The sequence below is a fragment of the Sceloporus occidentalis genome, unplaced genomic scaffold, assembly GCF_023333645.1.
Source record: "Sceloporus occidentalis isolate IW3139 unplaced genomic scaffold, rSceOcc1.0.p SCAF_317, whole genome shotgun sequence".
Taxonomy (NCBI): domain Eukaryota; kingdom Metazoa; phylum Chordata; class Lepidosauria; order Squamata; family Phrynosomatidae; genus Sceloporus; species Sceloporus occidentalis.
In genome coordinates, this window is record NW_028317297.1 from 898 (window position 1) to 16,741 (window position 15,844).

The 15,844-nt window shown below is 38.1% G+C and overlaps 1 protein-coding gene across 1 annotated transcript; it reads left to right on the forward strand.

Moving 5' to 3' along the window:
* The first annotated feature begins 406 nt into the window (after positions 1–406).
* LOC149274844 (coronin-2A-like) lies at positions 407–9,668 on the forward strand. The gene is made up of 8 exons (XM_089505202.1): positions 407–440; positions 939–1,147; positions 1,912–2,016; positions 2,375–2,471; positions 3,119–3,231; positions 3,377–3,467; positions 8,133–8,395; positions 9,537–9,668. The coding sequence occupies exons 1-8, from the start codon at positions 407–409 to the stop codon at positions 9,666–9,668; spliced, it is 1,044 nt and encodes a 347-aa protein (XP_089361328.1).
* The last annotated feature ends 6,176 nt before the right edge of the window (positions 9,669–15,844 follow it).

A 15,844-nucleotide genomic window follows, 5' to 3' on the forward strand; every position in this document is an offset into this window, starting at 1 on the left:
TAAAATGGAGCTATTAATACAGAAAAGTCAAGAAGAATAAATAAGAAAAATATAATGCTTTATATAGTGCCAGCCACAACCCTCAAAAGCTTCCTTGTGTTGCATATAAACGTAATACTACCCACATGCCAGAAATGCTGAAGCCATACTGGAGTTATTGTGTACTTTTCATTAACGATTAAACAAACGTAGCCAATTCATTGCGTTTTTGTCTTGGCGTTATACTGCTTTTTGGACGGTGTGTCTCATGCTACAGAACGTGGCCTGCCGTTCGTTTTCCTCGCAGTAAATACTAAACGGCGCAGGAGACCACTGTTCCGCTTTCATAGCTTTCTGGAGAGATGCTGGAGGAACCTTTGTTAAAATTATTACATATAGAAGAGATATTTTTGGCACTTAAAGCACAATGATACTTTCTCGCACTTTGAGGACATACCCAGGTAATGTCAGTCACAAAACAGTTACTAGAAGGCATGTGGTGGAGATACCACTGAGACCAGCATTTTGATACTTTAGCTGCCTGTGCCCCTTAGAACGTTCAACGTACCGGAAACACACACAGGTTGGGGTAAAAAAACACGTGTGCCATGGTGCCGTAATCGTTATGCTCCCGCTCAATTGGATTTCACGCCATGTAACTACCTCCTTAACTTTTTGCCTGCTCTGAACATCACAAAGTTCTGACCTCCACAATGGATAAAACATATTCTGTGGAAGACTTTCGTACAAAACACCTCGGTAACACTTGTATAATAGACGGTTGTTAGATGTCCTCCCCTCTTTTGTGTATTCTGCTGTTTGATAATCCTGTTCTCCTTTTTATCAATTTACACATTACGTATAAAGAAATATTAACTACAAATATTGTCGGAGCATGTAGTGATAGATACTTATAGGTGCATCTGTTTTTTTTATTTTTTGCTTTTGTTCTATTCTAGTTTCATTCTTAATTTGTTATTCCTCGTTGTATGGCTGGAATCCAAAGCCTACCGTTCATGCATTTACCATATGCATTCTTCTTCTTCTCCAGGAGTCCAATTCCAAGTCCCACAAAGTCAGCAAAGTTTTGTTTCTGGGAACCATGAAAAGGCTGCTATCCACGGGGACGTCCAGATGGAATAATAGACAGATTGCCCTCTGGGATCAAGTATGTATAAAAATGAGAATATGTAATGAATATGTTCTTTAAGTCAGGAGACACTGGCTAATCACCTTTATAATAACGTGATTGCAATTGGGATTCTATGTACACCAAGCAGCTAGGTTCAAAGTGTTGTGGTATTAAATGTGTCAAGAGTTTTCCAGAAAGGAGCAACTTGCAGAGGTTCTGACATCAGTTTCCAGACACCCTGGGCCATGTTGGCTCATCAACCATAATACCTCCAGATCAAAAAAGTCCCTCTTGGTTATATTCCCTGAGCACATAGCGTTTTGTCGATTTAACTCTATTACTGATTGACAACGATGTAAAATCGCACTGTCCCTTCCTAGTAATCTTGTGACTTGTATAACACATTTCCCTGCAACATTAGTTTTAAAGTAAAAAAAAAAAAAAAAAAGGCAAATTATAGACACACATCTTTATTGTGTCCAAGAATTTATGGTTTCGTTTAGTTGGTCACTTTAATCAGATCATTTGCAGTTTTCAGGTCTATTTTTAGCGCATTTTTTTTGCTAATATGCACTTAACTTCATTTGATAGCTGTGTGGCCCCTATTTTTGGCAAACAGATCTCCATGCGCATGATATACTTACCGCCAGTCAACAAAAGGGGTCTATTTGCTAAAAGAAGAGCTGGCAAGAATGTTTTGATTTCCACTCCAGGCCAATAATATGAACTAAGAATTTCTTTTTATATAAATTGTACCAGCATTCAGTCATTTCTTATGTATGTATTTTTATGCGTTCCAGGATAATCTCTCTGTGCCTTTACATCAAGAGGATTTGGATGGATCCTCGGGTCTGCTCTTCCCATTTTTTGACACTGACACAAATATGCTGTACGTGGTAGGAAAGGTAAGTTCGGGTTTATGTATGTTTTCTTATAAAGTACTAGTTGTGCCAGGCTTCATACTGGAGGTGAGATCTCCCTAGTATGGATTGTACTTTTCTAAATGAAGGGTTTGTTTTTGCTGTGAGTGCCTCTAAATTGTATGCATATATTATAATTTTGGCAGGTGTGTGATGTTGACTCTTAAAGAGTCAATAGATACTTTAATTTTGGTCCCCATACTTGCTTAAATATATTTTTGGTATAAGCAAGAGTTCTTGGGTACATTCTGAAGCAGTCCAACAGATCATAATCATGTCTAGAAGTTCTAAGATATGTAGGTTCAATATGTGTGTTGGTAAATTGCTGATAACTTTCCCGTAGGGAGATGGTAATATTCGATATTATGAAATCAGCACTCAGAAGCCTTATTTGCACTACTTAAATGAATACCGATCCTATCTGCCTCAAAAAGGAATTGGTGAGTGTTTAATTTATTTTTTATAGGTATATATAAAAAAATTATATATGTCTATGTCTATATGTCTATCTCAAAGAAAGACATGTTTCTGTAAGATTCAGCCATATAGTATGGCCTAGAAATGTGATTCTTGTAAAGAAAGCAGTCTTATCACCATAGCAACCAGTAGAGTGATCCAGTTAGGAGGAACATTTTATTCCTGGTTATAGTCGATACTCTTTTTCAAATATGGCACCGATATCAACTTTTATATATCATCCCCAATGAGTATATAAAAAAATGCACAAATCTTAATAGCAATAACCATGATTACCACATAACCACTGTGATGAAAACATTGTCAGGAGATATCGGTGGTTGATGGTCCATGATTGGTAGTTTAGGTTACTTCACTATGGGGGGGACAGTGTTTTTTACACCAGTAATTGTTGATTTCTTGAACCTAAAGGCTAGCTGTATGTGATAATTGTTGTAACCAAACAGCAGGTTGTCTCTCCACATTTATATACCTGTAAATATCTCTAATTGAGGTTGGGTACTGTACGGTCCATAACGCCTATTGTTTAATGGCTGGCATGTATAAGTCATTTTGTAGCCATGGCTTTTTAAACTTCAGAAAAAAAGTGCCCTAAATGTTTTTGTTCTAGGTGTTATGCCAAAGAGGGGCGTTGATGTATCGTCCTGTGAAGTCTTTAGATTCTACAAGCTAGTAACAATTAAAGGCCTGATCGAGCCTGTTTCTATGATTGTGCCTAGACGGGTAAGTGCTTGAAATATTCAGTAACATTATTTTGCTTTTAATTAATATACATTTCCTGTAGATTTTTTTTATATGCTTTTACATCGATAGCTCATTGAAAATGGTAAAACACTGATGTGCCTTTGATGTCTTTTATATTTTGCAGTCAGAATCATACCAGGATGACATTTACCCAATGACAGCTGGAACCCAGCCATCTCTCACTGCACATGAATGGCTGAATGGAATTAACAGAGGTCAGACAGGGCACTTATCCAAGCACTTAACTTTCTTATTTTCTTTTTGCCTTTTACGTAAAAAAGATGTCTCATTTTTAAATAGTTATCAAAAAGGATATGAAACCAAGGAAATGGATGAAGAAGACTAGCGCTAAGCTTTGTAACTTATATTCCACACACTGCTGAACATCAGAAAAGGGGATTAGTTAAAAGAAAGCATTTAGATACTTTGAGTAAAGAAACTACATGTTCAACGAATGAGACGGAATTCTGAATGCGGCACCTAATGGAGCATGTCATTTATCGATACTGAGTGGAACTCTACCATTGAATGCACACATAGAATCTTGTGGGTTAAATTTCCAGCCGAAACGGCTGATTCGTAACATAAAACCCATCTGTGTGTTTGTATTAGTAATAACTAGTACTTTATTTGCATCTGTGAAACCCATTGTTTTAAGTAACATTCTAACGGTAACAACAAGGGGCTTTAAAAAGTATATAAAATACTAAAGCTAAGCCCCTGAACGGTACATGCTCACCACTCACAGCACTTCTTTTGCTACGTGGGCCCAATAAAAGGTATTAACTTAAACTAAAGGCTCCACGCTCTCTTGGGATAATGCTGCATTCTTCATCTTTCCTCATCTTATGACAGCCCTTAATTGGGCGAGGAAAGAGGACTGCCCATAACACATATGCGTCTTGTAGCATCACTAAGAAAATGGCTTTCTAGGAAAGAGTTTTCCCCAAAAGAACAAGTATAGGTTTGGGAAGATGTGACAGATCTGCTTTACCGAATCCAGCTGGGAAATGGTTAGAGGGGGTTGTAATGGTTGTTTTTCTAGCTTGTGATGAAAAACACATCCCAGCATTCCAAGTGGTGAAAGAGGGACGCTTTTTTGGGAGGGTGGTTAGAAGCGTAGCTGGGATGTAGCTTTACCAACACTGTTTATGGGGGACCGGTTGAAAGCGGTTTCAGAAAGGCCAACATGTCATTAAAAGTTTCCACACCATTACTATGCCTTGTAGGGCTGTAGAAAAGTGTAGTTTGAAAACTCCTAGAAAGGGGTTCCTGTGTGATCTGCACATTTCAGAGATACATAGGTTCATTTAATAGCATTCAGTTTGAGGAAGAAGGGGAATTGAGATACAGGAATACAAGCAGCTTGTGGCGTGTTAAAGTGTACCTGCATGATCGCATCCTTCACTGAAGCAAGAGGCGGTAAAAGTAAGGGCAAGAAAAAGTCATTGGTTCTCTTTCAGTGTGATCTCGGTGTGGCCGATTCTGTCCACATTACATTAACGGTGCATGTGGGAAAAAATCATGAGTCTGACTTTCAGGCTTGGGTACTTTGTTTCGTTATTGACCTTTGGTGGCCCTTTAACCCCTTAACGACAATTGCCGGTCCTGGCACGACACGGAAAAGCATGTGCTTTACGACAATTGACGTGCCAGGACCGGCACGTCTTTAAACGGGTGCAGAAAGCGATCTGTTTTCGCTTTCTGCACCCAAAAAACGTTGCTGAATGCCTCGACCTCGAGGCATTCAGCAACGCCGCTATCGGAACAAAGGGGCCATCTCTGGCCCCTCCACGGGGCGTCAACATCCGCCATACTTTGTATGGCGGCGGACGCCCGTATTAAAAGCGTTTAGGAGGCGATCGACGATCGCCTCCTAAACTTAAATGGTGTCGCTGGAATGCCTCGATCAGGAGGCATCCAGCGACACCAAACACTTACCTTTCGATGGGCTGTGACCGCTCCGGAGAGCGGTCACAGCCGCAGCTGCCGATGATCTTCGCCATCAAGCAAGATGGCCGCTGCCCTGTAACAGGAACAAACAAATTTTAAAAGTTCGCTAGACGGTCCAGACCATCTAGAGAACTTTGGCTCCACTTGCAGGTTGAATACAGGTACTGCATTCACCATGCAAGTCAATGGAAGCCAGCTTTCTAATCACAGTGTGATTAGTAAAAATAAATTAAAAAATAAAATAAAATTTATAATAATTAGAAAAAAAATAGTAAAAAACTAGTAAAATGTAAAAATCATTTCCCACTGATGTCACTATCAGGGGAACCTCCAAGTTGAAAAAAAAATGTTAAAATTTTTTTTTTAAAAAGACAAAAAAAATATATATATATATAAAAAATATATTTTTGTGAGCAAGTCCTAAAATTAGCATATTAGCTTAAAACAATTCTCGCATGGAAAGAGTTAAAATACTGGCATATTAAATGCCCGTGGGGTGTCTACTTTTAAAAAAGGTATGATTTGATGGGGTAAATTGAATTGGCCAGGTTCAACAACGTCCCAATTAACACCGGGGGAAGGATGGCCACACACCTAATTTCCAATTCGAAAAATGCACACGTACCAAATGTGGCCTTTTAGTTCCCACAAAAATGACACACCCATGCATGTGGGATATCACTGCACTCAGGAGATGTTGCTGAACACATTATGGGGTGTCGTGTGACAGCGGCATATACCAGGAGCTGTAAATTCATACATAAAGTAGGTGTGTGTGGGAAAAATACACACACAAAAATACTACTGCAAACTTTGAAAACATGCTGGTGGTAAAATGTGTGCATGCAAAGAGTTAAAATACCCTGTGGTGTCTAGTTTTGAAAAATATATGGTTTTGTTGGGCACACTGAAATGGCCCGGCTCAAAGATGTACCAAATAGGGCATGGGCAGTGGATCCCCAAATGCCAAAGTTCAACATTGAAAAATGCGCATGCCCCAAATGTGGCCCTTTTGCCCCCAAACGGCCAGGCAAAATCCTTCATGTGAGGTATCGCTGTACTCAGGAGATGTTGCTGAACACATATTGGGGTGTTTTGTGATAGTGACATATACGAGAACTTTTTAATTCATACCTGAAGTAAAATGTGTGTGGAAAACCAAATGCAAAAAAATGACTACCACAAAGTTTGACAAAGACTGGTGGTAGATATGGTGCATGGAAAGAGTTAAAATACTAGCATTTGAAATACCCTGGGGTGTCTAGTTTTCAAAAATATATGGGTTTATTGGGCACACTGAAATGGCCCGGCTCAAAGATGTACCAAATGGGGCATGGGCAGTGGATCCCCAAATGCCAAAGTTCAACATTGAAAAATGCGCATGCCCCAAATGTGGCCCTTTTGCCCCCAAACAGCCAGGCAAAATCATTCATGTGAGGTATCGCTGTACTCAGGAGATGTTGCTGAACACATATTGGGGTGTTTTGTGATAGTGACATAAACGAGAACCTTTTAATTCATACCTGAAGTAAAATGTGTGTGACAAAACAAATGCAAAAAAATGACTACCACAAAGTTTGACAAAAACTGGTGGTAGATATGGTGCATGGAAAGAGTTAAAATACTAGCATTTGGAATACCCTGGGCTGTCTAGTTTTCAAAAATATATGATTTGATGGGGTAAATTGCATTGGCCGGGTTCAAAGATACCCGAAATGGCACATGAGGGGAAGAATTACCAGATTTGGAAAAAATGGCTTTGAAATAGCAAAACGCTACCTGTACTTATTGCCCCATAATGGGTAGAAAAAAGCAAAAAAACATAAAAACATTGGGTATTTCTAAACTCAGGACAAATAGTAGAATCCATTTAGCAGGTTTTTTCATTACCTTTTATAGATGAGTAAAAGATTTTTCAACTAAAAATTCTAAATTTCTAAATTTTTCACCATATTTTATACTTTTTTTAGTAGTAAATAATATGATACAATCAAAACAATGTCATCTAAAGAAAGCCCTTCTTGTCCTGAAAAAAACAATATCTAATGTGTGTGGGTTCAGTAAACAGGAAAGAAGAAAATTACAACTAAACACGAGCAGCGCAGAAATGTTAAAACGGCCATTGTCACGAAGGGTACAAAAAGTAAAATCAGCCTTTGTCACGAAGGGGTTAAAACAAGCTGTTCTCCCATACCGTTCATTGTTTACAATAAAACGACTGTTAATGCTTTCTAAGCCGCCCATAAACATTCTATTTTGATCCAGGCTGATTCAGTGAATGTTCTGCTGGAGCATAGTGCCTCTTAAATGACATGGATAATGTTCAGAAATTAAAAAGAAATTAAAAAATTGATGTGCTTATTTTTAACATGCTGTTTATTTTCGTAAATATGGGGGGGGGGAGAGAGAAATCATTGCACTTCTGTGCTTCTAAAGGTACTGACCGTTCCTCGCCTATCAACAATAGGACCCTGAAATTGAGTTATGCGTACAGTAGTCAATTATTCTGAATGTAATCAATTTAATTCCAAAAATGATTGAAACATTTAAAAATTGGGAAAAATGTGGCACAGCATTTGGTTTATCAGCCGTACATGAGCCTTGCGCGAGGTGGCAGCAGGCCTGGGCCTGTACATTTTTCTTTTTCAAGGCACCCATAAACAAAAGGATTACCCCTGGGTAGAATTTAATCTGGGACCAGCTAAAAATGCCTCACATAGACTCAATGGTCCTGTCTAGCCTGCTCATTTTTTTCTTGCTGTAAAGACTAAATGTGGTCCTTGGTCTGGTCTTATATTCAGGAAAGTCTTAATAGAAACATAGAATATAGCCTGTACCTATCTAATATTAAGACTGACTTTTCTCTTGCGCGGTATGTGAAAAAGACTTAATATTAATGCACTTTATTTTTTATTTTTTTTTGTTAGGTCCCGTGTTGATATCTTTAAGGCCAGGATCAAAATTCACTACTTCCCAAGTGGAGAAAACTAAAGAACCACCAACAATGCCTGCTAAAGAGTCAAAAAAAGAAGAAAAGATGCTCGGAAAGGCAGTGGTGGAGATTGAATACAAAACGGAGATCTTTAGGGAAGATCAGGGAAGAAAAAGACCAACAGGAAGAATCCAAGAAACCAGAGATTCTGTGATATCCAATGGCTTTGAGTGTCCACCACCCAAGACCGAAAACGAGGTACGTTTCATTTAAGACGCTTGGCTGATTTTGCACAGCTGAGCTTCATAGAATCTGGACAGCGGATACGCTTCCTAAATAGTCTTTAAAATTACACATGAAATCCTCAACCTCCCCGGCTCCATGAGGAACCAGCCTAGTTAGCATTAATGCCGTGACATACCAAGCTATGTGTATGTACATAATCACGTAAGGTAACGTAAGGTACGTTTTCTTATTGCTTGATATTCCTGCTTTTAGACAAATATACTAATCTCTGGTTGGGTTAGTGACGTGCTGGACTGGCTAAAGGATGTAAACCTCAAATATCTAAAGTATACATGCTGTTTTTACTATGCCTTTCTAATCTGAGCTAATGAACCCTTTAATGTACACGGCTGTTTGTGTTTTTACGCCTAAGAACCAAAGCATTTTTAGAACTTTTGCAATGTCCTTCAAAGCGATTCCCGTCTCAATCTTTTAATTTTTTTGTTCAGTTTCTTTCCCAATACGCAGTAGAAAAAAAAAAAGCCAATTTTTGGCAAACCACACCACAAAAGTATGCTTCTAAAAAAAAAAAAGTACATTTCAGCAAGGCTTCATCCTACCAACAGCCATTTTTTCACTGCCAACCTCATCTACAATGTATGGCAAAAATAAAAACTGATTTTTGTGCAATCTTTGAAAACTTCTTGCACGGGAAAGCCAGTATTCCTTGATTATAGCAACAACTCAAATACATATGGTTTTAGTTTTTGAAGGATATTAAAGGGATATTTAAAAAATATTTTGGGTTGATGGGCAGTTTTATTTTACTGTCTACTGTAAGAGCTGGGGGGGCATTACACCCTATTGTACACTTTTTAAAAAAAATGTATTTTTCACTGCCCTTTCAATTGGCAAATAATTGTGATTAGATATCTCTTGTGGTGTTTGTAGACCTTAGAGATCATCTTATAACTGGAATGTATCCCTACTGGTGTCATAATGACCTCAAAGTGGTGCCTTTTAAGTTTTTATATAAAAAGTGTGTATATATATATATCTATTTGATTTTTTTATTTTTAAGATGGAGAAAGATATCAAGATACCCAGGTAGAAATAAAATAATGGTAACAATCTGCTGATCTCTTGTTTTTTGGGGGGGCGTTTGTTTCTACAGTTGTTGCAGACGTTCTACAAGCAGCAGGAAGAAATCCGTAAATTGCATGAGCTACTGAGCCAAAAAGATGTCCAGATCCGACAACTTGAATTGGAAATCAAAAATGCACGCAACAGTGCAGCCGCTTATTGACTATACTGAACCTACGGCCACCAGAATGTAACACGCTAACTGAAAGCCTCCAGAGAATGTCTATTATGTCTATTTTATTTTTATGTAAAGGAAGAAAGAAGAAAAAAAAAAATAAAAATAAAAAATATACAGAAATGTAGCAAGGCTACATGGTGCACATGCTATTTATCATCTTTTATTATCTGTATTTTTAACTTAATTTTTTAATTGTAATTGTGGCTTGTTAACCCTTGGGGGATCTAACTTTAAAATGACGGATGTACAAATAAAATATCACTTGCCTTAAGTGAGCCAAAATCGTTCTAAGCAGTTGTAAACTGGAGTGGGCGTCTCGCATATGACTTAAGAAATCTAAAATAATGACTCGAGCAAAGAGGAGCCGGAGCTAGCGAAGGTTTTTCTATCCAGCTACAACCTAGAAAAAACACTGGCTGTGCAGCAAAACGGGTGTTTAAAAGACTTCTGTATGAAATTCAGTCTCTGCCCAACTTTTTACTGCAGCAACCTTTACTTAGTGCCTGCTGTGTTTGATGCAGCCTTACGATATATAGATTTACTGCCTGGCAGAGCGAGGGTCACATCTGTATCCTACAATAACAACCATATTAAAAAATGCAGCTTTAAACAAAGCCTTTCTGGCTTATTGGAACTGGTTGTACAAACGATGTGGCCGTTGACACCGTAAGCCAAAGACTGAATATTATATTCTACTTGTGTATAAAATTTCAACCCCTGTGACCATCCTGCCAAAGTATTCTGTTGATTTTTCAAAAGCTTTGTCTTTCCCTACAGAATGTTTTTGTTCACCTACTTGGCACCCAAATAGTTGTGCAGTCAACAGTGGGGTTTATTTGCTAAACTGTGAGTTTGCAGGCAAGTTGAACATTTACTCCTATCTGATATCGCTACATATTTTAACAGGGCAACCCAAGTGAGCTTCCCTTGCTGTAAATAGAGCGCAGGCCCTATATGATGCATAGTCAAACCAATGAAACGAGGCAGCATTGTCACAGGTTCACATAATTGGTTGGGGCATAGAGAATTGTGCGTTAGAACCAACCATTCAGCAAGATTCCTGAAAAACGCCCAATCAGATATAGATTAACTGTAAGCGTATTTTGTTCATAAACGGTTTTCTTTGCACTGTGTGTGTTTCTCTTTGTTTATATGAAGCAGATCTACTATATCAATCTATATTTCTATATCTGATGTCTTAGATTGGTAGAAGCTGCCAACCAGATATTTTCATGACAAGAAGGGCCTTGGTAAATCCCCATTGTCCTGGAGAACCTAAAGAAGTGTTTATAAGGTGGCTTCTCTGTGTTTTTAGAATAATTGAATTTATTAAAATGGCTGCACAAAGATTTTGTTAATTTTACTGCATTTCAAAATGGCTGCCAATAACCATTTCACTCTGATGCACTGTGTAGTTATTATGGATCCTCACTTGCGCCATCAGCTTCAAATAAAGATAAAGAAATGATAGCCACATTAAAAAAAAAAACCAAACACTATTTATAATCAAGCATGGTCTGTTCACTTTATATATATTTGTCTCTAGAATAATATATTTACATTATTCTTACTCTGCATAAAAAGAAAAGAATGTGTATTTTTTAAGAATTCATCGTGATTGCTTTATCATAAAATCTATGCCTTTATGATACTGAAGTAAAAATAAAAACAATAAGCCAATTATACATGTGCTCAGTTATGTTAATTACTTGAAAAAAAAATTCCATTGTTTTAATATATAACCTTTTTAAGAACAAAGACAATGTAATTCGCACTTGACTATATTTGAGAGATATCTGTGTATACAAACATGCTTTTAGACACGGTTTATGTACGTCCCCTTTTTCCTGTTTATGTTCTGCCTTTTTCAGAATTGCAGTTTGAGTTTCTTAAATTGTTTTTTTTTTTTCTTTTTTTATTTGTACAAAGAGTAAACAAAAATGAGAATAATAAATGACAATACATTTTGTGAACCCTCCTATTGTGAAATTTGTAATCGGCATACACCAGTTTTACGGATTGTGAAAATCTCTTCAACGCACATGTAGTCCAAGAAGCTGAGCTAACTTGTCTAATATACAACATTTTTGGTACACCCCCTTCATCAGACACAAATATTAGCCTGTTATATTAGGGACCCCTTTGTAGGAGGCACTGGCTTAAGCCCTTCTTCCAGTCCATGAAGTAACACAGAGCCACGAACATGTGAAAGCGCTGCTCTTGGTATACCATGCCACTGGTGGCATGGTGGCCACTGGTCAAACCCAAAAGGCTGGATGCGAGAGAGCGCAAGTCATGAAAATATACAGTTTCGGATGCTGTGATTTGCTGATGGTTTAGCTTACATACATTAAACGTTACATTTGACGGATTTAGCTTGTTATCCATGTAGAATGGCGACAAACTATGTGATCATTTAGTTCTAAGCAGAGGCCTACATTTAACAAGTAAGGACAGTCTTGAAATAAATGAGAATTATAACTTTGTTTTAGATGGTGAAATATTTCCAGTGCACACAACTTTTAAGGCAAAAGTTAAAGAATCTGTAGAGAAAAGCTTTAAAAATAAGGTCTAAAGTCTGGATCAACATGGCAAATCCCTACTCTAAGCAACTAAAATTTATCCACCACCACCCGTCTGCAAAGAGATACCACTGGGCGCAATTTATGAAACAAATTAGTAGCCAACAGCAGGGATTCACGTACTTTTGCATCATAGGTAGAAGTCAAGATATTCAGGCAAGGCCGTCCGTACCTGAGGATAGAAGAGGTAGGCAACCCAGGAGGAAATAATGATGAGCGGAACAATAAGATTCAGTAGTAGTCATGTACTGAGTCAAGTGCAAGAAGGTCAGGTCAACTAATCTAGGCTCTAAGTCTGAGCTTATATAGAACCGAAGAGGATGCCAAAGTGGAAAACACGACTAGTAACATATAGGCTTTAGGATGGCAAAAGATGAAATTGTGCTACTGAATGAGGCTGTCTAGTCACTAACACCAAACAATCTGATGCGCTTGTCTTTTGGTGGATATTATAACTGGGTGGGAGTGCAATAATGCATGGTTACCCCACTACCTCCAAAGTACCAGTTGGATGAAAGCTCAATAGTTTTTGGATGGGGCTTGGGAAGATCTACAGTATAACTGATCTAGTAAGAGGAGGTGCCATTCAACGTAGCCCTATTATATCAGAAAACACAAAGGCTGTTTAGGAATTCTGTCCACTTGTTGCATACTTGATCGATGATTAAACTTTTTTTTTTTTCTTCTATTTAACAATCTATATGGTTTTTACATTTAAATCTGCATAGTACATTTGTGTTGCAAAAAAAGTGTTCCAGACTTAAAAAATACATTACTGGTTTAATTTTTCTACCTGTGGTATTTTTGTTTGTTAAAACATGAACGTTATCAACCTGGAGCAATGATCTAAATTTCATGACAAACTAACACACAAGTCCCTTCTCTTGTAATCAAAGTTCACACCAGGGAACAAACACACAACATACAGGCTTACTAGCAACCTACACAAACACATGTTGCACGAAGGGCCATCCTCTTACAATCAGTTGATCTCTGCCCTACCACCTCCTCCTTCTGCTCTGAGTCCACCCGCAGCAAGGCGCAGCTGTTTGAGCGAGCCAGGCCGGATGATATAAAGGTTATGAGGGCATTTATTTCATGTAAACTTGGGATACCAACTTTTGTCCCTGTCTGCAGGAGGATCCTGATGTGTGCCCCAGCAAGTATTTCAGGCTCACTCATACATATATATATACACTATGGGGCATAGAAAGTTTAAGACTCGGACAAAGTCCTGTGTAAAGTCCCATAGAATCTTAATTCGCCTACAGGATAAGCAGCAACATATATAAGATAGATATATAAACAAAACATATGAAGATATATGAACTGAAGCTGTGGCTTAAACGTCAGCCAAAGTGTTGAATTGGTATATTGAAATAAAGCAAATGAGAGCATACAGAAACCATACTGACTCGGTAAACTGATCGATGGAGGGAATCTTCATGGTGTGGTCATCGGGCATCACATTCCTGCCAGTTGATGGTAGCAGGACTTATATGTGACACCACCCTGTGACCCTGATCTGAAGGGACATCCAATGTCTTGAAGCTTGGATGGATCTAAGTCTTGTTTCATGAATATGCCAATTAAAGGGACACTCCAGCCAAGGTTTCCTGCCAATAATTGTCTGCTTCAACACTTGCAAGGAATATAGGACCACAAAAAGGGGCTGTGCGCAGCAGCTTCTCCTAAACATAAATCAGTTTTTGTTTTTTTTTGTTTTTTTAAGGTTGAAGAACGCATATTAAAGATCTTGCAGCTGATGATGAGGCTCCACTGGGGTGACTTTTTTGGTATCAGTAACATCTTCTGAGACTAATGAAGCAATACCTATTTTTGTGGCCTTACCCATTCCAACAATGCATAAGAATTGGGCTGTCCGGTGCAAATGTTAGGCCACAGGATGGGTAGAGATAAATGATGTGCCAAGTTAGGGATCCATGAAATTGGCGGGCAGGGACATTATCTTGTTCTTGAGCTGCGTCCAGCATACTTTCCCAGATTTGCTAAATGGAAGTTATCCAAGTAATTCTGAACAAATTATTTAAGTCCATTTTGCTGCTGACCTACTGAACACTGTAAGTTGGCTCTATTGGATATCCAAATGAAAAGATTAGTTGGGACCTGAAAAACCTCAGAGGGAAGCTAGAAACCAGGTGCATTTGAATAAAACCTCGGTTAGATAGGATTCAAGGAAGCAGGGGTTAACTGTGTCAGGCGTTGTCGCTAGCAGCATGCCAGTGAGGCAAATGTGAAAAGGGGTATAAAAGACAGGTAACCATAGTTGCAGCTATCTGGATGTCAAGGGCTACCTTGGCGATCTAGGGCTAAGCTACGATTCCCAAACAATGTGCCACCGTACGGTGTTAGTATCAGCATGTGTCGGAGGGGAGTCTATGGTTTGCTGCATCTGGGAAAAGAGAGGGTTAGTTTGTGTGTATGGTTTTTGAGTGAGTGCGTGGGTTTACCATAAAGGGGAACTGGGCGCACCAATCTGCTCTCCTTCCAGCTGTACACGACAGAGCCAGGGACACCTGGGTAAACCTGCGACCTGCCCATGATACAAGAAGAACCACTCTGATATGAGGAGGCAAGCCACAAAGCATGCTAGCTGAAAAGCAGCTGGGTAAATGTACGAAGAGCTTAGGAAATAGTGCCGTTTTTATTTTAGCTAGCATAACTTTATATCCAAACAATAATGATACTAAATGTGAAAGATAACGCATATATATATATATATATATATATATATATATATATATATATTACATATACATCAGTCGCCAAAAAGATTGGCACGCTGCACAAAGCACAGCACCTGTTACAATTACTATTGGGACTTCTACCACAAGATATTAAAGGGATTAAAAAAAACCAAAAACTGAGTATAATTCTAATTGTGGCAACCAACTTTGGGTGCCATCTTAATTTATACTGAACTCTATGGCTTGATACATTCAGCATACATCTCCCCAGCCCTGATATTAAACTACAGGGGCAATATGTGGACGAAAGCCAATCTGATATTGTAGACTAATAATCAAAATATCAATATGAAGATGGCTATTGAAATATTTTATGGGGAAGCACCATAAGACACAATGCACTTGGGTGGCAGTTTTTGGTTGTTTGTCTCCAAAACTAAGGTTACATTTATTTTTTGTAGTACAAAAAAAATAAAAATATTTCATCGGCTTTCCAATTGAAAGATGTATACCACAGAGAAATTTAATTTTCATTCAGAAATGTAAACATACAACTAGGGTTTACCAAATAGTAACATGTTTATTTCACTCAGGTTCTTTAAAAATACTTTTTAATCTGCAGTTGTTGCAAAAACATCCTACTGTAAAAAATATTCAACTGTTAGAAAAAAAAAAAAAAAAAAGGAAAAAAAGCAGAGCATGAAAAACAGACCAAAAATGTTAAGATTTTATTTACAAAGGTTTTTTTTTTTTCTTTTTCTATTTTTCCGTTGTTGTACAGAAAGTAAAAATGGTGCTCCAACCTCAGCTTAACGGGTAGCCATTGACATTCATGACTCACTATTCACACCCTCAGCGTTCTAACTTGAAA